At 44.5% G+C, this 25,563-nt stretch overlaps 2 protein-coding genes and 1 pseudogene across 12 annotated transcripts in view; 1 reads left to right on the top strand and 2 right to left on the bottom strand.

Annotated features, from left to right (window-relative positions):
* Positions 1 to 25,563, bottom strand: part of FYCO1 (FYVE and coiled-coil domain autophagy adaptor 1) — a 268,566-nt gene that overhangs the window by 79,514 nt on the left and 163,489 nt on the right. For 2 of the 5 annotated variants that reach the window (XM_081525962.1, XM_081525972.1), the window contains exons 1-2: positions 20,487 to 20,677; positions 20,158 to 20,319 (exon numbers count right to left, since the gene is read on the bottom strand). The gene's annotated coding sequence lies outside the window, so the exon portion shown is untranslated. Of the gene's footprint in view, positions 1 to 20,157; positions 20,320 to 20,486; positions 20,678 to 25,563 lie in introns of those variants that run through there. The other 3 variants (XM_081525963.1, XM_081525973.1, XM_081525965.1) reach the window with 2 other exon arrangements.
* XCR1 (X-C motif chemokine receptor 1) overlaps positions 1,130 to 25,563 on the bottom strand; it is a 325,532-nt gene continuing 301,098 nt past the window's right edge. For 2 of the 6 annotated variants that reach the window (XM_081526006.1, XM_081526007.1), the window contains 2 exons: positions 20,158 to 20,319; positions 1,130 to 6,318 (listed from right to left, as the gene is read on the bottom strand). In XM_081526006.1, coding sequence (XP_081382132.1) covers positions 5,300 to 6,301 — 1,002 coding nt within the window. In that variant the 5' untranslated portion in view covers positions 6,302 to 6,318; positions 20,158 to 20,319 and the 3' untranslated portion in view covers positions 1,130 to 5,299. Of the gene's footprint in view, positions 6,319 to 6,669; positions 6,795 to 8,174; positions 8,455 to 10,750; positions 10,818 to 20,157; positions 20,320 to 20,486; positions 20,678 to 25,563 lie in introns of those variants that run through there. The other 4 variants (XM_081526009.1, XM_081526005.1, XM_081526011.1 and 1 more) reach the window with 4 other exon arrangements.
* LOC145520157 (nuclear pore complex protein Nup88 pseudogene) lies at positions 20,111 to 23,274 on the top strand (annotated as a pseudogene). Its single transcript, XR_014064274.1, has one exon. The product of XR_014064274.1 is annotated as a nuclear pore complex protein Nup88 pseudogene (transcript).

Here is a 25,563-nt window from a genome sequence, read left to right as displayed (position 1 = left end):
TCTGAGTCTACACTCAATAGAACAAAATGCATTCATTAGTAATGACTGGGCACAAGAGAGGAGAGCAACAGTACATGGAGTACTTCAGCCTGTGACTGTCCTCCATTCTTTGGCCCTGGCAGCACCATCCCTTTCTCTTGGCCCGTTCTCACCATTTCTTCTAGAAACACTTTTCTACCCCGCAGGATTTACCCACCCTCTTTTCTAATCCCTGCAACTGTCCAGTTCCACCCGCCCATCTGTTGCCCATGTGTTCTCTCTGATGCTCAAGGCTAATTTTCTGAAAATGATAAAGTCAAGGAACCAGGCCACCGTTGTCATCCTTTAGTCCTTCAAGCCACACTCTTTTGTGGAGGGGGTGGGATGGAGGGGGGTGGTTTGCAACAGCCCCACACCTAAGATCGGGGATGACCCCAAGGTGAAGAGGGGACTGTGCTCAGGATCACTTGGTGAGGATTTAGGATAACATCCCTCCCCTTACCAAATGTCCCTCCAAATCTGCCAAATATATCCTACCAAGTTTTCAGGTTGCCTGAAATTCCCAGCATTCCTTCTGATTGGAGGGTTGACCTCTGGTAGGTTCTTGTTCAGGCACAGTGGGTCATGAGACACACTGAAGATGGAAAACTCGAGTGCTAGGCCAGGGGAGAGATAGGGAAGGACAGAAAACTGAGGCTAGGAGCATTCAAGACAAATTTGGCCTCCTGGGCAATGTCATCTAAGGCCTGAGCAGAGCCAATCTCCTACCATCCTGACCCACACAGAGCTCGTTCCACGCTTTATCTCTAGTCCTCCTTCTGTATCATTCCATTCACCCAAGAACCTAACCTAGATCCCTCATAAACAGAGAGCTTTTAAAAATCTTAAATAATGGTATTCCCTGGTGATCAGTGGCTAAAGTCCATGCTCCCAATGCAGGGGGCCCAGGTTTGATCTCTGGCCAGGGAACTAGATCCCGCATGCCACAACTAAGAGTTTGCGTGCTGTAACTAAAGATTCTGATTGTTGCAATGAAGACTGAAGATCCTGAGTGCCACAACTAAGATCCAGCACAGCCAAGTAAATAAATAATACAAGAATCTTAAATAATGATCTTAGGTAGAAATGAGGGGAACATAAACAGCCCAAGGTAAGTCAGTACATGCTAATCTTTTATTTGCATACATGATACAGTGATGGTTTCTATATTTTATGAGAAGATTTTTAAGAGTAATTCATATTTGTCCTGTCACAGGCAGGTTTCACAAATGAAAGTCATGTGTTCAACAAACCAGGCACTGTCTGGGCTGGTGAGCCCAAGAGAAGAGTGCATGGGAAGCCCATGGTGCGGTGCCTGTTGTCGAGTGGAAGATGTAATGTAAGCAAGTGTAGGAAGAAGAAACAAAAGTGGAAAAAAGCTAAAAAGATGATCTCCTATCCACTTAACCAACCACAAACACTGCTGGGTACTGAGGGAGGTTCTAGACATGCACAGTGGGGTTTGTGCCCTCAAGGAACCTCCACTCTGGCTGGGGTCACCTGGGGTCATCTGAGGTCTGGGGCTGCCCTGGGCCTGGAGGCATGTTCCTATTTAGAGATCAGCACGGTTTCTCTCTTGCTGATTTTGAGGGTGGAGGTAGAAATGCTGTGAGGAGTTTCTTTCCTTGGAGCTGTTGTGGGTTTTTAATGCTCCAGGAAAGGCAGGAGGTCTGCAGCCCTGGATCCAGGGCATCTTTTTTTTGACTGGATAAGAAGGGACAGGCCCACAGTGGCCCAGCTGAGATTGAGTAGTGGTTTCGGTGGTAGAGGGAGGGGAAAGGAGGAGGTTGTCGTCCATGGAGAGTGTGGTCAATGAATGTGGAGTGTGGTCACTGGGTTGCAGTTTGCGGGCTGCTTCCTTCAGCAGTCCAACCCAGGTTCCCTTTCTGATAGGATGGATGCCCCTCCATCTTCCCATTCATTTCTCTCTCTCTCTGTGCCTCTTCCCTTGGATTCTCTAGGAGCTAGATTAGGAGAAGACTCTGGATTAAAGATTACCCTAGTCTACTGGAGGGTCCAAAACATCAATAGAAATGCAAAGAGACAAACATGATTGTACTGATGAAGTGCTCCCAGCGATATGGCTGTATATGTTGAAAGGAATACTTATAGAAGTATCTTGGGATGTGAAGGAATGGGATGGGCTGAAGAGATCATGGAGTGAGGTTCTCAAAGGGCATGCTCAGCAGTGATACAAGATCCCTAAACCTGCCTTCTAAGAAGAGTGGGCTCAAAACCAACTCTGGCTTGGCGAAGTAGGTGGGTGATGGAGTCCTCTGCCCTTCTGCTCCCTGGGCTCAGTCTGCCCTCTGAACAGAATTTGAATACAGTTTTAATAACATCAGCTTGAAGGAGTGCAGGATGATGAGCCTGACCAGAAGCTCCTAGGCTTAGCTCTGCCCCCATAGCTATCTGCCTCCTTCCTTCTGCTCTTCCTTTCTTCCATGGCGAGTGATGGCCACGCCAATTGATTAGCAAGTCCACGGGAGTTTTATCCCTTTACAACTGCACCAGCCAGCCCTCCCCAACAGATGCTACAGGCCTAATTCTGAAAACTAGACCCTCCCTCTTCCCTAGTCAGGTCAAACTCCTTCAAGACTGGCTGCCCAGGGGCAAAGAGATCATTGAAACTGCAGCAGGAACTTCAGAGGAAAATGCTGTATAAACCCTCTAAGCTCTAGGTGAGAGCTATACTGTTGTTTAGTTGCTATGTCATGTCTGACTCTTTGCGACCCCATGGACTATAGCCCGCCAGGCTCCTCTGTCCATGGGATTTCCCAGGCAAGAATACTGGATTGGGTAGTCATTTTCTTCTCCATGAGATCTTCCTGACCTAGGCATCAAACTCGTGTCTCTTGCATTGGCAGACAGACTCAACAAGCATGTGTTGAATGCCTGCTGAGTGCAAAGTCTTGCTCAAGGGACTGTGGAAGTCTCTGGAATTCCTATTTTCAAGGAGTTGCAGCCAAATGTTCTTAACTGGGGTGCATGTCAGAATCACCCAGGGAGCTTTTCCAAATGCCCTACTCCAGAGTGAATCAGGCTCACAGATTGGGATCAGGTCTGTGGGGTAGTGGAAAGCTTAGAGGGTGGTTTTCACCTACGTCCTTTGATGTGAAGCTCTAGGATATTGTAAGAAACAGGCAGTGTACCACTAAATAAAAAGGATGGGCAAGTTAAGCCACTGCCACAGAGAGAGATAAGCAGTGTGCTCTGAGAGTGGAGACTAGCAAAGAAAAGTTAGTATTGATAAAGAAGCAGGCTGGGGCAAACAAGGTAGAATGTGTCACATGGTCCTGGCTCCCCCAAAAGCACATCAGAACACAGATGGCAACTGTCACTGTTTTCTCACACCCAGTACAGTGACACGACACCGGGGCCCTGCTTGGCAGGTGCAGGGCCAGGTTCCTGCCATCTGGGAGTTTGCAGTGTGATGGGGCAGGGGGATCAGACATCCATGGGTGCAACTACAACACCCTGGAAAGTGACAAGTGCTATTTCAGAGGGGACAAGCAGAGTGCCTCGACACCACAGAGACTGTTCTCCTAATGTACAGATTGTGGATGCCTTACTGAAGGTGCTGGTGCTTCAGCTAGGGCCTGCAGCTTAAGGAGTAGAAGGCCCAGCATGACAAAGGACCAGAGGAGACTGGGAGAAGGGTGTTTGGGAAAGGACCATTGTGGTCCTTTGTGACGGGGTTCTAGGCTGCTTGGGGGTGAAGATTTATGTTGGATCAAAATTGGATGTGAGAGCTGGACCATAAAAATGACTGAGAGCCGAAGAACTGATGCTTTCCAACTGTGGCTCTGGAGAAGACTCTTGAGAGTCCCGTGGATTGCAAGGAAATCAAACCAATCAATCCTAAAGGAAATCAACCCTGAATATTCACTGGAAGGACTGATGCTGAAGCTGAAGCTCTGATACTCTGGCCACCTGATGCAAAGAGCTGACTCATTGGAAAAGACCCTGATGCTGGGAAAGACTGAGGACAGAAGGAGAAGTGGGTGACAGAGGACGAGATGGTTGGATGGCATCACTGACTCAATGAACCTGAGCCTGAACAAATTCCAAAAGGTAGTGAAGGAGAGGGAAGCATGGTGTGCTGTAATCCATGGGGTCGCAAAGAGTCGGACACAACTTAGCGACTGAACAAAAATTAGAAAGAATGGAAAAGTTAGTTGACACCAGATTGAAGGGGCCTTTATTTACATGCAAATAAAGCCTATGGTATTTGGGCTTTATTTGAACATAACGTGAGGGTTTTGAAGTGCCATGATATCAATGCAGAAGACACTTGGTGGGGAAAGAAATGAGCAGCAGGAAGATGCTGAGGATGTGAGGCTGTTTGGGGAGGAAGCCACAGGCATGTGAGAGATACCGGGAAGGTAACATCAACAGGGCTTGGCCGTGGGCGTGGAGGGAAAGGGCTCCTAGATAACCTGGCTTGCGGGGAAAGCTGGCACCATCAACCAGGAGCAGGACAACACTTTAGGTGGAACGTGATGAATTGGAAACGTCAGCTCAATATCCACTTGGAGAGGAGGAGGTGTTGGAGGAATCTTCTCCCTGGATGCCTTCAGCAAGGTGGGTGTTTAGTTATCTGGGCCCTCAGGGCTCGACTCTTGGCACCTGGAGGGTAGCATCTGCATCTCATCCATCTTTATAGCTTCCACACAAATGCCTGCAGAAGGTGGCACTCACTGCATTCATTCTTTCAATAAAAGGTTTACAGACTAAATATGCAAGCGCCAGTTCATGTGCTAGAAACTGGAGCTATGATACAGAGCATGTCTCTGGTCCTGCTGCGGGAATTCAGAATCCAGATTTCACTCTGACTGCTTGTTTGCAGGTGTGATCACTTCTGTTCTGCAGACAGCCCCGTCCAGAGCCACTACCTCCAACACTGGGGGACAATCCCACAGTCAGGGAGGGAACACCATCTTGCCAGCAGCCTAGAGCTGCACCACTGAATTCCAGACCCTCGTCAAGTCCTGAAGGACCCGCCTTTCCCGGAAGCCTTTCATATTTGAGAGTCTCCTGACCTCAGCAAGGATAAGAAATCTATGTCTGAATGAAGGAATAAAGCAGAAAAGAGTTCCTCAAAATCTAAGAAGCATTTTTCTGGATGGCAATGTAAGATTTCCAGGTGGGGAACTTTTCCACAGAAGAGAGGGCACGTAGGACCCCCTGGTGTAATGTACTCCTGTCATCCCCCAGCCGCAGCTGTAGCGTTTCCCAGCTGCGTGCCCTCCGTCTCCTTCCTGCCCCACCGAACTCCCCTTCAATAGAAGGAGATGCCCTCGTAGGTGAAGGCACCTGGGGGGTGAGGTGACGGAGGAAGGCTGGGCGCCTGCTGCCGGCAGAGCCAGAAGCGCCGGAGCAGACTTTTGAGGTGCCTGCGGAACTTGACCCCGACGAAGACATAGAGCACGGGGTTGAAGCAGCAGTGGGAGAAGGCAACGTTGCGGCAGATGAGCAGGGCGTAATCCAGCTGCTGGCTGAACTCGCAGCTCTGAATGACGCCCAGTTTCAACAGTGTCTGCAGGAACAGGATCAGGTTGTAGGGAGCCCAGCTGAGGAAGTACGCCGCCACGATGGTGAAGATGAGCCTCACGGTCCGGTGGCGCCGTTGGGACCGCGAGCGGAACAGGGTCCTGAGGATCTCCACGTAGCAGAACAGGATGACCCCCACAGACAGCAGGAAGATGACATTGTGCTGGTAGACGGAGGCGAGGAACCACTCGAGTTCTGAATAGTCACAGCCCGAAGGGAACACCTTGTGGAAGATGGCATCAGGGATGGAGGACAGGATGCTGGCTGCCCACACGGCGGCGGTCACCAGCACGCGGCGCTGGAGGGTGTGGACGCGCAGGGACGAGATGGGACTCACCACCGACAGGTAGCGATGGATGGTCATGATGGTTAGGAAGGAGATGCTGCTGTAGAGGCTGACGGAGAAGACCATGTTGAGGAGCTTGCACAGGAAGTCTCCCAGCACCCAGCCCCAGTGGTACCCCAAGATCCACACGGGCAACAAGCAGGAGAACACCAGGTCTGAGAGGCACAAGTTGAGGATGAAGACGTTGGTGAGGGACTCCAGGCTCTCATACTTCACCAAGACCCACAGCACCAGGCTGTTGCCCACCATGCTGAGAAAGAACACCAGGCAGTACAGGATGGTGGTGCTGATGGTGGCGAAGACAAAGGTCCTCTTCTCACACAGAAAGCTCTGAGGATCATACTCGTAAGGGGTGGTGATCTCCGGGATGTCTGAGGGCTCCATCTAGACGCTGAGAGCATCTGAAGTGATAGAGACATGGAGTTCAAAGCCATGTGGTTAGGCGCGAGAGCAACAGGACCCAAGGTACAAAAAGATGTGATCCATGGTCCAGCTACTGGTCGGTGAATGAAATTAGGAACCTTTGAGTAGCACTAAGGTAGATCAGTGTCCCAGGAGGTGAAATAAAAAGACAGTGGAACTGGATACCAAAGACCTGAGATCAAATGTAGGGCCCAACATTGTGTTCTTGGGCAAGCTTTTTAACCTTTCTGTACCTTAGGTCCTTATCTATAAAGCAAGGCTAATGATCCCAGAGTCATTCCTTCATTTATTTATCAAATACCTAGTGAGCATTTGCCAAGCCTACTTGCCTTCCTGTCTCCTTTCCCTCTGTCCCTCCCTTCCTTTCTTCCTCTGCTCCTTCCTTTCCTTCCTCACTCCCAGAAAGCGTAGAAATCCTGACAGCAGGATTGTTTCAGGACACACTTGCGGTCTCCTGGAACCAGTCAAAAAAGAGAAGACACAAATGAAGCAACCATCTCTTTCATGTAAATCTAATTATGAAATAATCTCAAGACTTCAATGAATATCGAGAATCCGGGAGATCAGATCCCCACTAACATAGGATTAACTCCCAAAGCAGAAAGCTTCATCATCCAGGAGTTTGGTTTATAGAACATCTTATGAGCAAGTGGAAATAACCTGTGTCCAATAGAAGGTGAGTGGCTAGGAAAACATATAGGCAACTCAGTCCTCTGTGTTGGTGAGATTTTAGAAACAGTGAGACTAGAAAGCCAAAGGAGACAGAAGAAAGTGGTTGAAGAGCTAGAAATTTCACTGAGAGAGGCTGATGAAGCTGCAGGGCCTCAGAAAAGGATGGGAGACTTGGATGAAGCAGCTGCCTGAAACAGAGTATACTGTAAGAGTTCTCAGCATCCACTCTGTGCCAGGCACTGTGCTGGCTCGCAATACTCATCTGCTCCCTGCATCATTTCCACTTTACAGAAGAGGAAACCAGCTCAGACTGGTAAAACAACCTTCCCAATGTTATAAAGCCAGGAAACAGCAAGGAAGGCCAACACTAGAACCCAGACTCCATGTCCTTGTATTTTGAGGAGAAGAACTGGAGGAATAGTTTCCCATTTTCTAGTTTGGGATAGGAGGACTAATAAGGAGGGGAGGGAGTCTCAAAATTTATCCTGTTTTAGGTAGGTAAGTCAGTTTGTCTCTTGAAACACCAAAGTGAAGATAACTGAAAATATTAAGATGGTTGTTTTGTTTTGTATTCTTTTAGTATATAGGGAGGGATATATATAGTTTTGCATGTTTACTGTCCACTTCTGGTTCTTATTTTTAAAGTACTTACGGATTTTATTTATTTTTCTTCTTGAGATAATATTGTTTTCCTTATGGATTTTAAGAGTCCTTTACTTAGACTGGTCAACCTGTTCTGCTTTTAATCATGTCTCATGGTCTTATTTTTTTGACAGTTAGAAACTGAGTGTTTCCATTTTAAAGAAGAGCTTATCTGACTCAATACAACAGCCAATGATGATCAGTGACACATACCAGGCGCCATGATAGATGTGGATTCTAGGGTGTGAACATAACAGTTTCTATCTATGAGACGTTTACAGTTTCCTGACAAGTCGGAATCGGAGATATTTTGGGATGGGAGTTTGTTAAGCACACTTCCTGTCATACAAAGCCCAAGCTGGTTATTTGAAAAAAATTTTAAAAGAGGTAAAACACAGAAAAAGCAAGAGAATTCCAGAAAAAACATCTGCTTCACTGACTACACTAAAGCCTTTGACTGTGTGGATCACAACAAACTGTGGAAAATTCTTCAAGAGAAGGGAATACCAGACCACCTTACCTGCTGCTGCTGCTGCTGCTAAGTCGCTTCAGTCGAGTCCGACTCTGTGCGACCCCACAGACGGCAGACCACCAGGCTCCGCCGTCCCCGGGATTCTCCAGGCAAGAATGCTGGAGTGGGTTGCCATTTCCTTCTCCAGTGCATGAATGGGAAAAGTGAAAGTGAAGTCGCTCAGTCATGTCTGACTCTTAGCGACCCCATGGACTGTAGCCTACCAGGCTCCTCCATCCATGGGATTTTCCAGGCAAGAGTACTGGAGTGGGGTGCCATTGCCTTCTCCGACCACCTCACCTACCTCCTGAGAAATCTGTATGCAGGTCAAGAAGCAACAGTTAGAACCGGACATGGAACAAATTGGGAAGGGAGTATGTCAAGGCTGTATATTGTTACCCTGCTTATTTAACTTATGTGTAGGGTATATTATGTGAAATGGCTGACTGGATGAAGTTCAAGCTGGAATCAAGACTGCCGGGAGAAATATAAACTCAGATATGCAGATGACACCACTTTAATGGCAGAAAGTGACGTGGAACTAAAGAGTCTCTTAATGAAGGTTAAAGAGGAGAGTGAAAAAGCTGGTTTAAAATTCCAAATTCAAAAAACTAAGATCATGGCACCTGGACCCATCACTTCATGGCAAATAGATGGGGAAACAATGGAAAGTGACAGATTTTATTTTCTTGGGTTCCAAAATTACTGCAGATGGTGACTGCAGCCATGAAATTAAAAGATGCTTACATCTTGGAAGGAAAGTTATGACCAACCTAGACAGCATATTAAAAAGCGGAGACATTGCTTTGCTGACAAAGGTCCATATAGTCAAAGCTATGGTTATTCCAGTAGTCATGTACAGATGTGAGAGTTGGACCATAAAGAAAACTGAGTGCCAAAGAATTGCTGCTTTTGAACGGTGGTGTTGGAGAAGACTCTTGAGAGTCCCTTGGACTGCGAGGAGATCCAACCAGTCAATCCTAAAGGAAATCAGCCCTGAATATTCATTGGAAGGACTGATGCTGAAGCTGAAACTCCAATACTTTGGCCACCTGATGCAAAGAACAGACTCATTGGCAAAGACCCTGATGCTGGGAAAGATTGGAGGCAGGAGGAGAAGGGGACAACAAAGGATGAGATAGTTGGATGGCATCACCAACTCGATGGACATGAGTTTGAGCAAGTTCTGAGAACTAGTGGTGGACAGGGAAGCGTGTAGTACAGCAGTCCATGGGTCGCAAAGAGTTGGACATAACTGAGCAACTGAACTGAACTGAAAACTCTAGCTAGACTGAGAACAAAAAGAGAGAACACGAATTGTCAATAGCGGGTATGAAAGAGTGGTTATTGCTACAGGTCTTACAAACTTTAAAAGAATAACCAAGAAATATTATGATCAATTTTAACCAATTCAACAACTTATATGAAATAGAAAGATTTCTTTAAAATTCAACCTACCAGAACTGACAGGAAATGATATGACATAATTCTACCTTTACTACAGAAACTTTGTCAACTCTAAAAAACCATCCTACAAAGAAAACTCCAGAACAAGATTTTTCTAGTGCATTCTGTCAAACATTTCTGGAAGAAATACACTGATCTTATACAAACTACCTGAAATACAGGATGGAACAGTTCTCAAATTGTTTTATGAGACCAGCATAACCGTGATACCAAAACCAGACAAAAATTACAGTAAAAGAAAACTATAGAGCAATATTTCTCATGAAGATTCACATAAAAGTCCTTAACCAGATATTAGCAAATCAAATCCAGCAATATGTTTTAAAAGGTTAATACATCTTGACCAAGTGTTTATCCCAAAAGTATGAAGTTGGTTTAACATTTGAAAATCAATCAATTTAAGTGACCATACTAAGACGAAATTATATGATCCTTTTTGACAAATACAGAAGAGCATTTGACAAAACTCAACAACAATTCATGATATAAACTCAGCAAATTAGAAATAAAAGGGACATCAGGCACCTACAAAAAAAATCATTCCATGTTTTGTCGATTATTAATACATTTACTCAAGTTTTCAGAGGTGCCTCTGTTCTGGGCCTGGTGGGCCTTGGGCACAGAAAGGAGAATGGTGCCAAACCCCAAGCCTCTCAGAGTTGCATCCTAGGGGTTCCCTTTGCATGTCATTGCCCTCCCACCTCGAGATCTCCGAAGTCCACTTCAATTTTCACAGAGTAACTTTAGCTTTCCGGTCCACAGTACAATTTGGATTGAGAAATACAGCTCTAAATTATTCAAACACTAACAATAACAATGCCTTACACAAAGATTTATAACCAAACACCTCCCCTTTTCTTTAGAACAAGGAAAAGTAAAGAATTAGGTATGACAGTCCTACTCAAAGCATGGTCTACTGACCTGCTTTGCAGCATTGCAGGTTTTTGGGAAAACCCAGATTCAGGGAATCAGAGCCTCTGGATGGAGGGCTCAGGAATCTACATTATTTACCTGGTCTCCAGGTGCTTCTGACACCTACCCAGAGTTTAAGAATTCCAGCTATCGGCTATTAAAAGTAGAGGAAAACATACGTTTGAAATGGTTGTAAAGGAACTCACCTATATCTGCACCTCTGTACACGCGTCTTAAGGCAGAAATGGTGCTTCTCTGTTCCTTATTTTGTGCAAAGAAACTGAGACACATTCTCAGTAGGCTAGAGGAAGGTGGTGGTGGCATTCAGTTGCTAAGTCACGTCCAACCCTTTGTGACCCTATAGCCTGCAGCACACCAGGCTTCCCTGTCCTTCACTATCTCTTGGAGTTTGCTCAAACTCATGTCCATTGAATGGGTGATGCTATCCAACCATCTCAGCATTAGGCTCTTTCCCAGAATCAGAATCTTTTCCAATGAGTCTTTTCCTCAGTTGTTGACTTAGGGGTCATCTGAGCCCCTCAGTTCCACCAAGGACAGATACAAGTAATTTTGGAGTTAGAAGGGATCTTAAAAGATAATGTGTTTTTTAAAGTGGTATTTTAAATGTTATAAAAAATTATATTTGGGACTTCCCTAGTGGTCCAGTGGTTAAGAATCCACCCGCCAATGCAGGGGACACAGGTTTGATCCTGGTCCAAGAAGAAATTCCACATGCCACAGAGCCACTAAGCCCATGTACCACAATTACTGAGCCCATGGCACCACAATAACGGAAGCCATCACATCCTAGAGTCTGTGCTCTGCAACAGGAGAAGCCACCGCAATGAAAGGCAAGCGCACTGCAACGAACAGTAGCCCCCATTTGCCACAACTAGAGAAAGCCCGCACTCAGCAATGAAGAGTCACTGCAGCCAAAAATAAATAAAAACAGCTGAATGTTTAAAATTAAATTAATGTATAAATATCAGTAATGCATGACTATTATTATTTTAAATTGAAATAATTCATATAACATAAAATTTACCATTTTAAACTGTAGAATTCAGTGGTTTTTGGCATATTCAGTGTTGTACACCACCATTACTATCCAATTCAGAACATTTCCATCACCCCTAAAAGAAATTCATGCTGCTTTGCCAGCAATCAATCTTACTCCTTAGTTCCCTCCATCTCTTGGCAACCACTGGTCTACTTTCTGTTTCTATGGTTTGCCTATTCTAGAAATTTCACGTGAGTTGAATCATCTAATACGTGACCTTTCTGTGTCTGGATACTTTTACTCAGCGCAATATCTTCAGGGTTCATGCATGTTGCGGCATGTGTCAGTACTTCATTCCTCCTTATGGATGAATAATATTCCATTGTATGGATAAACCACATTTCAACCAGTTGTCAATTGAATGACATTTGGATTGTTTCCACTCTTTGGATGTGATGAATAAGGCTGCTCTGAACATTCATTTGTAAGTTTCTGTATGCATATAAATTTTTTCAATTCTCTTGGGTATTTATTTAGAAGCAGGATTGTTTGGTGACCCTATGTTTAGCTTTTTGAGGAACTGATAAATCGTCTTCCACAGAGCTGCTTCAATTTTTTTCCCCAATAGTAATGTATGAAGGCTCCAATTTTGTAGTCTTTCTCAGCAAAAACATGATCCTATCATGCACACTGATTTATCCTTTTTCCATTCAACGCAACAGCATGAAAGTCTTTCCAAGCCTATCTTATTCTTTCCGATGGCTAGAAATTGTTCCATCGCATTATTGTGTTAGGCTTTGCTTCTTTTCCTTTCAGTGGACATCCACTTTGCATTCAATATTTAAAATTATCAGAATGCTGCTAGGATTATAATATATATACTTTTAATGTACTGGTACTGAATTTCTGTAGGATGGATTTCTAGAAGCAATGCATTTCTGGGTTATAGAGAATGTGCATTTTACATTTTGGTAAGTATTGTTAAAGTGCTGCACTCAATATGCCAGCAAATTTGGAAAACTCAGCAGTGGCCACAAGACTGGAAAAGGTCAGTTTTCATTCCACTCCCAAAAAAAGGCAATGCCAAAGAATGTTCAAACTACCACACAATTGCACACATCTCACACAGTAGCAAAGTAATGCTCAAAATTATCCAAGCCAGGCTTCAACAATACGTGAAGCATGAACTTCCAGATGTTCCAGCTGGACTTAGAAAAGGCAGAAGAACCAGAAATCAATTTGCCAACATCCACTGGATCATCGAAAAAGCAAGAGAGTTCCAGAAAAACATCTACTTCTGCTTTATTGACTATGCCAAAGCCTTTGACTGTGTGGACCACAACAAACTGTGGAAAATCCTTAAAGAGATGGCAATACCAGACCACCTGACCTGCCTCTTGAGAAATCTGTATGCAGGTCAGGAAGCAACAGTTAGAACAGGACATGAAACAACAGATTGGTTCCAAATTGGGACAGGAGTACGTCAAGGCTGTATATTGTCACCCTGCTTATTTAACTTGTATGCAGAGTACATCATGTGAAATGCCAGGCTGAATGAAGCACAAGCTGGAATCAAGATTGCCGGGAGAAATATCAATAACCTCAGATATGCAGATGACACCACCCATATGGGAGAAAGCAAAGAAGAACTAAAGAGCCTCTTGATGAAAGTGAAAGAGGAGAGTGAAAAAGTTGGCTTAAAACTCAACATTCAGAAAACTAAGATCATGGCATCTGGTTCCATCACTTCATGGCAAATAGATAGGGAAACAGTTGAAACAGTGAGACTTAATTTTGGGGGGCTCCAAAATCACTGCAGATGGTGCCTTCAGCCATGAAATTAAAAGAGGCTTGCTCCTTGGAAGAAAAGTTATAACCAACCTAGACAGCATATTAAAAAGCAGAGACATTTCTTTGACAACAAAGGTCCATCTAGTCAGAGTTATGGTTTTTCCAGTAGTCACATATGGGTGTGAGAGCTGGACTATAAAGAAGGCTGAGTGCTGAAGAATTGATGCTTTTGAACTGTGGTGTTGGAGAAGACTCTTGAGAGTCCTTTGGACTGCCAGGAGATCAAACCAGTCCATCCTAAAGAAAATCAGCTCTGAATAGTCAGTGGAAGGACTGATGCTGAACCTGAAACTCCAGTAATCTTCCCACTTGATGTAAAGAACTGATTCATTTGAAAAGACCCTGATGCTGGGAAAGATTGAAAGCAGGAGGAGAAGGGGACAACAGAGGATGAGATGGTTGGATGGCATCACTGACTCGATGGACATGAGTTTGAGTAAGCTCTGGGAGATGGTGATGGCCAGGGAAGGCTGGTGTGCTGCAGTCCATGGGGTTGGAAAGAATCGGACACAACTGAGCAACTGAAGTGAACTGAAGTATTGCCAAAATACCATTTACAATCTCTAAATTGGTTGTATTTATTTACATCTCCACAATAGTGTACACCTAGTCGAAATCAGATGTTACTAACTTTAAAATGTTTGGTCATTCTAAAAGGATACTTGTAATATTATGTTGTTTTGATTCAAATTTTGTTGTTTTGAGTTAAGAATTTTCTCTACAAATTTACTCTCCCAATTGTATGTGTGTGTGTGTGTGTGTGTGTGTGTGTGTATGCATGTCTGTATTAATAACTGCTCTTTGCCAAGGTAGGTAATTACTGAAAGGACTCATACAGCAAGTGTTTAACAAATGTCTGTTCCCTAAATACGAAGACACAATTTGAAAGTAACATTTCACATTTCCTCACATTTGGTTTCATTATGAAAGAATTTCATGCTCTCGCCTGAAACAGAAAGTTCGAAAACATTGGTTGGGGTGGACACAGATGGAATTGAGTTTCAGCCTCATACAGACTCCACATACAGAAGGGGAAGTTCAGTTCTGGGTGAAACACAAAGTAGAGAGAGGACTGGTTAAGGTCTGGATGCATCTGTGGGGAAGTGGGATTCAGGGCAGAGATCAGCATCAGAGGTCTCTGGCATCAGCATCAGAGTGCAGCTCTTGGTGGGAATGAACCGCTCTTAATAAGAGAATTGCTGACTCTAGATCCCCAGGGTCTCATGACCTAATTGGACCAAATCCAGGGAGAGGGATAGTTGTTTCGGTCTCAGCCCCATGCCCATGAGAACAGGCAGAGGCACGTGAAAGGTCTTGCAGTTTTAGGAGCCCTTAGAGAGAGGATCCTGGCTTCACTGGGATTCATAGGGCCCAGGAGGGAGGAGGCCAACAGCCCCCAGAAGCCCCCCACCTCTCTGCTGGAACATCTGGTTTCTGGCTGAGGTGGCTCCGATGGAGAGACTGGAGCTAGCATTTGAGCTGGGCAGGCACCATGTCTCTGTCTTGCTCACTGCTCTCTCTCTCCGGTGCCCAGGACACAGCCTGGAACCCAGTATGAGCTAGACAAACATGTGGAGCAAAAATCCCCTCAGTAAGCGCAGCAAGTGTTTCCTAGCTCTTCCGTAGTAGGGAGATTAAATATGGCTGCAAATGTTTTTCCATTCTTTCCACTGAGAGGCAGAGTCTAACTCCATTCTTCTTGAGTGTGGGCTGGTCTTGGTGACTTGCTTGATGGATAGAATTTGGTGGACATGAGATTCTGGGACTTCTAGGTCATAAGAAGCCGAGCAGCCTTCAGCTGGGTCCCTAACATTCTCATTGATAGCCCTGAACCACCATTTATGAAGTCCAGCTCCATGAGGCCACCACACTGGTGAGGCTGGTGTGGGACGGCTGATCTTTCCCAGTCCAGCTCTCTAGCCTCCTTTACTGGGGCCAGACCTGGTGGGGAAGCTTGGAGCCACCCATTTGCCAGCTCAGTGGCATTAAGGGACCCCTACTGATGCCACTTGAAAAAGAATTACCCAGCTGAGTGCTGGTCAAGCTTCTGAGTCACAATTTATGAGACACAATAAAATGGCTCTTATTTTAGACCTCTGTATTGGAGGGTGCCTCATTACAGAGCAAGAGTCAGAACTTGTAATACTGGTTTTGGGGAAATCCCTATGTCAATTTTCCATTCCACCTTCGCCCATCCCATGCTCTACGCGCCCCCTGATGACTATCACCATCCGGAGTCTTACTAACTCTCCAGCAACTAACCTTTGATGTGGCTTTAACAGAGGTGCCTACTTGATTGAGCTTCCATTTGAACACGGCTGGGAAATCCCCTGAGAGCAGGTCTGGCTGTTTAGTAGGTAGTGAAGAGAGCTGAGTTGTTCTGGGTCAAGGGCCAAATTTTCCCACTGACCCCTTCAACCTTTTGTGACGGTGAAATCACCAACTCTTGGGGAGAGGCCCTTTCCTTGGAGGTCTGTTCTGCTCACCCACAGGCCTGGTTGGATGGTTTTCACACTGAGAGTTGGGGAAATCAGCCACTGGCTGGGGCTGCCCTGCTTTCACTGAGGACTTGCTCCCTGGCTGGGCCTGTCCTGGGTACAGCAAACTCCGCTGGCATCACCAGTACTCATCGTCAAGGAGCTTCCGAGGGCCCCAAGGCTGTGGTTAGAGGACTGAATCCCAGGTTCAGAAGGTGTGGAGGGTTCTGGATGTAGCCTTTTGGACGTGTCTGGCAGCACCACAGACTAAAGACACATTTGAGGAGCTGGAGGCCTCTGGAAGGGGCCGCGTGGGGAAGTCCCTGGGGCTTTGCCAGCCCATCCTGAGCCACAAGGGCTCCCTCTTCTCACTTGCTTCACTGCTCTTCAAAGCACATGGGTGGGTGGGTGAGGTGGGGACCCTTCTGGCAGAAGCAGCCAGGGTCTGGAGAAGACTGAGGACAGGAGGTGTCTGTGATTCAGTGAGACAGGCGCATCAGGGCTGGACCTCACGGAGCCTCAGATCCTCCGTGATGCTCTTGGCCACTATCATTTTTGCACCATGTGGGGCTCATGAGGACAGGGGATCCCCAGGTCCTGCCTACAGACCTACAGAAACAAGGACTTCAGGTGAGGCCTGGGTCTCTGCATTCATAACAAGTCTGGGTATTCATAGGAAGCCAGGCAGTGTAGAGATTAACACCACAGGCTCTAGAGTTAGGCAGCAGGGGTTCAAATGTGGACTCCAGGATTCAGTGCCCATTTAATAATTCTGGCACCTCAGTTTCCAACATGAATTGCAGATAATTACAACCTCACTGGCTTGTTAAGAGGATCAAACACACCAGATGAGTTAGGTATGAGGACAACCCCCAGTGAGTGCTCTATAACTGTGAGCTCCAGCTCCCCAGAGAGTGGCAAGAGACGAAATGCAGAGAACTCTACCTTCAGTACAGGGTCATAGCTCAATAAATGTTGGCTGAATGGAGGACAAGAGCAGGACACATCCAGCCACACCACTGGCACAACCCTGCCATGAACAGTTATTTTTCACAGCAGCCTCTGGCATTGTTCTAGGGGCTGGTGGCTCACAAAGGAATAAGTCATTCTCTGCCCTTCAGATGCTCACAGGCTCACAAAGGTGGAAACGGGTGGTCAGGAGGCAATGTGTTAAGTGTGATGTGAGGGAAAGTCTCTGGGCATGCCAGCCTTGGAGAGGGGAGGAAGGCTTCCTAGAGGAGGTGATGTCAAAGGTAGATCTGAAGGATGAGTAGGAGTTATGCTGGGAAAGGTGGCTGAATGCCAGGTGTGGGGGAACACTTATGCAGTAGGGCACATTCTGAGCCTCCCAATGATTCACACTGAGAGAGATGTGTGGTGGAAGTGATAGACTGCCAGGGTTTGAGGCTGGAAAGATGAGCGGCATCAGAGGCTTGGGTTACCTTGGGTTGCCCGATGCATGCAGGTCTAATCAGCTCATCTCACGCGCTACACATCCTTATCATGAAGGTCGTGTTGTGTGTCACTGAATAACACTTCCCTGGATCAGTCGGTTAGAACCCTACTTCAGCATCCAGAGTATAAAAAGTCACCGAGGTCCAAACTCCTGCCCAGCCACTCCCAAATAGACAAGTGTAAAATATTAATAATTTGGAGTCCATGTTTCAAAACCACCACATGGAAATTTGGGGACAAGTTCCTGAAGGAGAGTACATGGGCTAAGTCTTGAAAGGTAGGAGTAGGAGTGAAGAGAGAGAGCAGAGGAGGAAGGATGTGCCATTCAGGGACCAGCAAGTGTAAACACAGGGGACAGGAAGTCTCCAGGCTGGGTCAGAGGACTCCACTTAAGGCTCAAGAGGGGAAGACATGTGCTGAGAGGGCGGTGGGAGATGAGCAGGATGGAGAGACAAAGGCCCTTGGGTGCTAAGCTCAGGAGTCTACAATTCATCCTGAATGGAGAACTAGCAAAGGGTTTTAAGCAGAGGAGTAAGGTGATCAGTGGATTCGCTAGGATGGTCTTGGCTGTAAGTGACAAAACACAGGACCAAAGAGGCTTAAGTGGTGGAAGCTGTTAGGGAAATTACCTCCCATAGGGAGGTAATGCTAGGGTTGGTGCAGTACTTTGGCAATGTCAGCAAAAACCATGGCCCCTTCTACCTCATGTACTAGCCTCAGTGCCTCTGTAATATAATCATTCCTCATGCCTGCAAGATGCCTGCAAGATGCCTGCTATGGTACCAAGTATCACAGCTTTGTACAGCATTGAGGGCAAGAAATAAGGAATCATGTCTAAACAAACAGCTTTTCACTGGGGGCAATTTTGTGATGTCTGGTTGCCAGATGTCTGGTTTCCTGTTTTGTTTGGGGAAGCTACTGACATCTAGCACGTAGAGGCCAGGGATGCTGACAAACAGGACAAACCCTACAAAAGAAAATGAACAAAATAGCTATTGTGTCGAGGTTGAAAAACCCTGGTCTAAACTGATTGAGTGCCCTTAGTTTATATGGGGCAGTGGAGCTGCCTCCCTCACTGGACCTTTGGAACTAACAGCCTGCCCAAAGACTCAGTTTCACAGCTTAGCTGCTGAGGGACCTGAGACACTGCCACATATATCAGTGTATTGTAATGCTACAACCATACAAATTTTTAGATACATTGAAATATAAGAAACGAAAACCAAACAACCTGCAAGACAGAAATAGTTATCAGATGGGGAATGAACATATTATATATGTACATATATTGCATATAAACACAAATACAATATACATATAGTTCTCATTACATGTCATTTGAGAAGGGCATTATTATCGCTCAGACATTGAATTGGTTTGCAGGACATAGCTTTCTCTCTTCTCAATACATCTTTAGTTCTTGGAATTTCTGTTCCATTGTTGTAGTCAGTGTAGTGTCTTCTTTCCTTTTGATTTTCCAAAGCAGAATTTGTTGGACTGGCCTTGTTGTGATGGGGGCAGTGATGGTGGGAAGGGGCGAGGAGGCTGACTAAGAAGGCAGGTGCTGCCAACATAAAAGAAATTCAGCTTGCCTACAGGCAACCCAGAATCTGAAATACCTCTATTTCCGCTGGAGGTTTCTGGTTTGGCCTAATTTTTTCAGAGATATGATGCTGATTTGGTGCTTTTTTTTTTTTCTTCCTAAACAGCTTCCTTTTCCTGTTTTGTTGTGTTTTTTTTTTATCATGGTCCCTGCCATTAGCTTTGTTTTTCGAAAATGAGAATTTGAGCTCCACTGGGTATAAGTATGCCATGGGCATGTGTGGTTGTGTGTGTACGTGCCCCTGTGTGTGTATGGTGGGGTGGTTCATATAGATTTCCATATCAACACAACTTAGCTGACAAAGTTCTGGGCTCCCTCAGTGATAAAGATGGGTCTCCTTTCAACCCATCCTCACTATGTAATCAACAGTTGAAAAGAATATAATAAAAATAGCAAACCCACATACTGTACCTAAAAATCTTCGACAAGTGAATTACCGGAAAATAAAGGGCATACTTTTCAATAATCCAAGGATCAAAGAGGACTCAAGAGGAATTAAAAGAACAACAACAATGATGAATGGGATAAAAATGAAAACATAACATCAAACTTTGTGCGACACAGCTAAAGCAGCACCGAGAGGGAAATTTTTAGCACTAAATGTTTAATTAGGAAAGAGAAAATATCTCACATAAATAATCTAAGCACTTATTTTAAGAACCTAGAGAAAGAGACGCAAAATAAACTCAAGTAGAAGGACGGAAAAAATGAAGAGAAGAACCGATAAAATTGCAAACATAAAAACAACAGAGAAATGAAACAAAAAAATATGTTCTTTGAAAAGATCAATAAAAGTGATATGCCTCTAGCTGCTGCTGCTGCTGCTACTAAGTCGCTTCAATCGTGTCCGACTCCCTGCAACCCCACAGACGGCAGCCCACCAGGCTTCCCCGTCCCTGGGATTCTTCAGGCAAGAACACTGGAGTGGGTTGCCATTTCCTTCTCCAATGCAAGCAAGTGAAGAGTGGAAGTGAAGTCGCTCAGTCATGTCCGACTCTTAGTGACCCCATGGACTGCAGCCTACCAGGCTCCTCCGTCCATGGGATTGTCCAGGCAAGAACTCTGGAGTGGGGTGCCATTGCCTTCTCCAATATGCCTCTAGAAAGACTAACAAAAGTGGACGGCTGGAAGCGGATTGGCTGCGCTCAGCGGCGAGGCCGCGGAGAGCTGTGGGCTCAAGATGGCGGGCACGGAAGGCGGCTTGGGGGACGGTGAGCTGTGGCATACCTGGCTGCCCAACCACGCCGAGTTCTTGCGGCTCCGAGAGGGACGGAAAAACCAGAGCTCAGCCGAAACTGAGAAGCCGGCTTCATCATTGCCGTCGTCACCGCCGCTGCCTCCTCAGTTGTTGACGAGAAACCTGGTCTTGGGCCTCGCGGAGAGCTCTTTCTGTGGGAGGCAGAAGACGGCGCTTTCTTAGTCGTGAGCCTTCGGGGCCCCAGCGGCGCCGGTGAGGAGCCCTCCCTCTCCCAGTACCAGAGATGGCTTTGCATAAATCCACCCCAGTGTGAAATCTATCAAGTCTTGTTAAGCCCAGCACATCATGTAGCACTTACAGGAATAAAAGGACTTATGATATTAGAATTACTAAAAGACGGGGAAAGAATTCTGGATTTCAAAGTGGAAAATCAACAGTGAATTGTAGCACCAGTCCTGTTGCTGAAAGATTTTTTACCAGTTCAACCTCTCTGACTCTGAAGCATGCTGCCTGGTATCCGAGAGAGTTGCTAGGTCCCCACGTTGTGCCATTAACGTCAGACAACGTCGTAAGAATTTACCCTTTGCGTGAGCCCCAGACACCGACTAAGGTCATCATTCTTTCAGAAACAGAAGAGGAAGGTCTCTTACTCAACAAAGGAAGGGCCTACACCGCATCTCTGGGAGAGACAGCAGTTGCATTTGACTTTGGCCCATTGTCAGCAGTCCCTAAGCACATATTTGGATAAAAAGGCAAAGAAGAAGTAGTGGCTTACTTCCTGTATATCTTATATGAGAATGGGGAGACTTTCCTTACACTTGTTAGTCTGTTGCACAGCCCTGAGAGTGTGGGTAAGCTGTCGGGCCCGTTGCCCATGCATCCTGCTGCTGAAGATAACTGTGGCTATGATGCTTGTGGTGTGCTCTGCTTACCGTGTGTCCCCAACCTGGTGATTACTACTGAGTCAGGAATGCTGTATCACTGCGTTGTGCTGAAGGGGGAAGAAGATGACCAAACATCAGAAAAGCCCTGGGATTCCAGGGCTGATCTCATTCCATCTCTGTATGGGTTCGAGTGTATTGAATTGGAGCTTGCCCTGAAACTGGTATTTGGAGAGGATGAGCCCTTTGATTCTGACTTTTCTTGTCCAATCAAACTTAACAGAGATCCCAAGTGTCCCTCAAGATACCACTGTACTCATGAAGCTGGTGTACATAGTGTTGGGCTACCTTGGATTCATAAACTTCACAAGTTTCTTGGATCACATGAAGACAAGGACAGTTTACAGGAACTGGCTACAGAACAGAAATGCTTTGTAGAACACATTCTTTGTACAAAGCCACTGCCATGCAGGCAGGCAGCTCCAATTTGAGGATTCTGGATCATCCCTGACATCCTGGGGCCAACGATGATCTGCATCACCGGTACCTATGAATACCTTGTCAGGCCTTTACTAAGCAAAGTCCATCCAGCATCTCCTCCCCTGCTTTGTACCCGAGAGCATGTTAAAGTGGCAACATCTCTTCTCCCGCCTTCTCCCCTCTGTATTCTAGCTGAAACCCCAGATTCCTTTGAAAAGCATATTAGAAGCATTTTGCAACGTAGTGTTGCAAATCCAGCATTTTTGAAATCATCTGAAAAAGATACGGCTCCTCCTCCTGAAGAATGTCTTCAGCTCATCAGCAGAGCCACCCAGGTGTTCAGAGAATGGTACATCCTTAAACAGGACCTGGCAAAGGAGGAGATTCAGCAGAGGGTCAAATTGTTATGTGACCAAAAAAGAAACAATTAGAAGATCTCAATTATTGTCGAGAGGAGAGGAAAAGTCTATGGGAAATGGCCGAGCGCTTAGCTGACAAATATGAGGAAACCAGGGAAATACAAGAAGACATCATGAACAGGATGAAAAAAGTACTTCACAGTTTTCACTCTCAGCTCCCAGTTCTCTCTGACAGTGAGAGAGACATGAAGAAAGAATTACAGCTGATACCTGATCAACTTCGACATTTGGGCAATGCCATCAAATGGGTTACTATGAAAAAAGACTATCAACGACAAAAGATGGAAAAGGTACTGAGTCCTCAAAAGCCCACCAGTACTCTCAGTGCCTCCCAGCGAAAATGCATTCAGTCCATCCTGAAGGAGAAGGGTGAGCACATAAGAGAAATGGTGAAGCAAATTAATGACATCCGAAATCATGTAAACTTCTGAACCACCAAGAACAGACTCACATCTGAGTTAACACACGTGAAGGCTTAATCTCACTGTAAAATGAACAAGTAGCACTAATTTATGAAGAGGCAGGTGCCTTGTTAGTGCAGTAGGTAGCATGTCAGTCTCATAATTTATAAAGAGGCATTCTGGATGAACTTTGGTGTGGTTGTACATCACTTTATACTGTTTCATAATTAATTAAATAAATGCTTGTATTTAAAAAAGAGGGAGACAAATTATTGAACACTAATAACAGGAAGGAAACTGGTATCACTACAGATTCTGCAGACATCAAAGATAATAATCAAATTATATGAACATCTATAACCTAGATGAAGTACATGAATTCCTCAAAATACAGATTATCACAACACACTCAATATGAAATAAATAACTTGAATAGCCCTTCAAGGAAATTGAAGTCACAATTTAAAAACTTTTGAGAAATAAATTTCAAGATAATGTGACTGGAAGATTCTTTCAAATGTTTAAAGAAGAATTATCACCCATTCTACATAATCTTTTCCAGAAAATAAGAGAGAACACTTCACACCTCACTTTGTGAGACCAATATTACTCTGCTACCAAAACTGGATAAAGATGGTGCCAAAAAGTACTTAGTATAACCATGGATCAATATCCTTCACAAATACAAATAAAAAACCTTTAATAAATATTAGCAAATGGAATACAGGGTTTATTCCAGAGATGCAAGGCTGGTTTGATACATAAGGACAGAAAGATCAATGGAACAAAATAGAAAGCCCAGAGATAAATCCATGCACCTATGGACACCTTATCTTTGACAAAGGAGGCAAGAATATACAATGCAGAAAAGACAATCTCTTTAACAAGTGGTGCTGGGAAAACTGGTCAACCACTTGTAAAAGAATGAAACTAGAACCCTTTCTAACACCATACACAAAAATAAACTCAAAATCGATTAAAGATCTAAACGTAAGACTAGAAACTATAAAACTCCTAGAGGAAAACATAGGCAAAACACTCTCCAACATAAACCACAGCAGGATCCTCAATGACCCACCTCCCAGAATTCTGGAAATAAAAGCAAAAATAAACAAATGGGACCTAATTAAAATTAAAAGCTTTTGCACAATGAAGGAAACTATAAGCAAGGTGAAAAGACAGCCTTCAGAATGGGAGAAAATAATAGCAAATGAAGCAACAGACAAACAATCTCAAAAATATACAAGCAACTTGTGCAGCTCAATTCCAGAAAAATAAATGACCCAATCAAAAAGTGGGCCAAAGAACTAAACAGACATTTCTCCAAAGAAGACAGACAGATGGCTAACAAACACATGAAAAGATGCTCAACATCGCTCATTATTAGAGAAATGCAAATCAAAACCACAATGAGGTATCATTTCACACCAGTCAGAATGGCTGCTATCCAAAAGTCTACAAGCAATAAATGCTGGAGAGGGTGTGGCGAAAAGGGAACCCTCTTACACTGTTGGTGGGAATGCAAACTAGTACAGCCACTATGGAGAACAGTGTGGAGATTCTTCAAAAAACTGGAAATAGAACCTCCATATGACCCAGCAATCCCACTGCTGGGCATACACACTGAGGAAACCAGAATTGAAAGAGACATGTGTACCCCAATGTTCATCGCAGCACTGTTTATAATAGCCAGGACGTGGAAGCAGCCTAGATGCCCATCAGCAGATGAATGGATAAGGAAGCTGTGGCACATATACACAATGGAATATTACTCAGCCATTAAAAAGAATACATTCAAATCAGTTCTAATTTGGTAGATGAAACTGGAGCCTATTATACAGAGTAAAGTAAGCCAGAAAGAAACACCAATACTGTATACTAACACATATATATGGAATTTAGTAAATCGGTAAAGATAACCCTGTATGCGAGACAGCAAAAGAGACACAGATATATAGAAGAGTATTATGGACTCTATAGGAGAGGGTGAGGGCAGGATGATATGGGAGAATGCCACTGAAGCATGTAAATTATCATATGTGAAACGAATCGCCAGTCCAGGTTCGATGCATGATACAGGGTGCTCGGGGCTGGTGCACTGGGATGACCCAGAGGGATGGGATGGGGCGGGAGGTGGGAGGGGGTTTCTAGAAGGGGAACATATGTACACCCATGGTGGATTCATGTCAATGTATGGCAAAACCAATACAATATTGTAAAGTTAAAAAATAGATAAACTAATTTAAAAAAAAGGCTAAAGAAGAAAAACAACATAATCATAATCAATGCAGAAAAATCATTTGACAAAATTCAACAACTAAGATAAAACTCAGAAAAAATAAGGGAGGCGGGGAATTTCCTCAATTTGATAAAAAAAGTACCTATTAAAAAACCAGCAGCTAATAAAATACTAACGCTGAAAGACTGAATGTTTTTCCCTAAGATTGGGAGCAAGGCAAGGGTGTCTGTATTAACTACTTGTGTTCAGTACAGTACTGGAAGCTTTGGGCAGCACGAAAAGGCAAAAGGAAATAAAAGACATACAGGATGAAAAGGAATAAATGAATCTGTCTCCGTTTGCAGCTGACATAATGGTCTAATAACATCCAAAAACAAAACAAAACTGAAACAATTTCTAGGATAGTAAGTGAGCTTAGCAAAGCTGCAAGATATAAGATCAACATAAAAAAATCAATGGCATTTCTATATACTAGCAAGAAACACATGGAAGGCAAAATTAAAGTACAATATTATATTTACAACCTCTCTTTCAAAAAAGAAATGCCTGTGCATAAATCACCAAAATGTACAAAATATGTATACTAAAAATTACAAAATACTGATGAAATAAAATTTTTAAAAAGCTATATAAATAAAGAGACATGCATTGGCTGGAAGACTCATCATAGTAAAATTGTCAGATCTCCCTCAAATGATATATGATTATAATGAAATTTCTAGCAAAATCCTCCAAGGTTTTTTGCAGGCAGAGTCAGACTTATTCTAAAATATATGTAATAAGCAAAGGGACGAGAATAACTAAAACATTTTGAAAAAAAAAAGAAATGGGAGTAATCACCCTACTCTATTTCAGGACTCATTATGCAGCTGTCATAATTTAGACTTTAGAATTGGCAGACGGGTGGACATGAAGATTAATGGAAGAGAATGGAAAGCCCAGAAATAGCCCCACACCAGTGAGGCCATCTGATTTTTGACACAAGTGCAAAAGTAATTCACTGGAGGAAGGACAG

This window comes from Giraffa tippelskirchi, chromosome 9 (genome assembly GCF_054371585.1).
Source record: "Giraffa tippelskirchi isolate mGirTip1 chromosome 9, T2T-mGirTip1v1.2.pri, whole genome shotgun sequence".
NCBI classification, from domain to species: Eukaryota; Metazoa; Chordata; class Mammalia; order Artiodactyla; family Giraffidae; genus Giraffa; species Giraffa tippelskirchi.
Note: the sequence above shows the minus strand (reverse complement) of the source record. Positions and strands in the feature narration are given on the sequence as shown.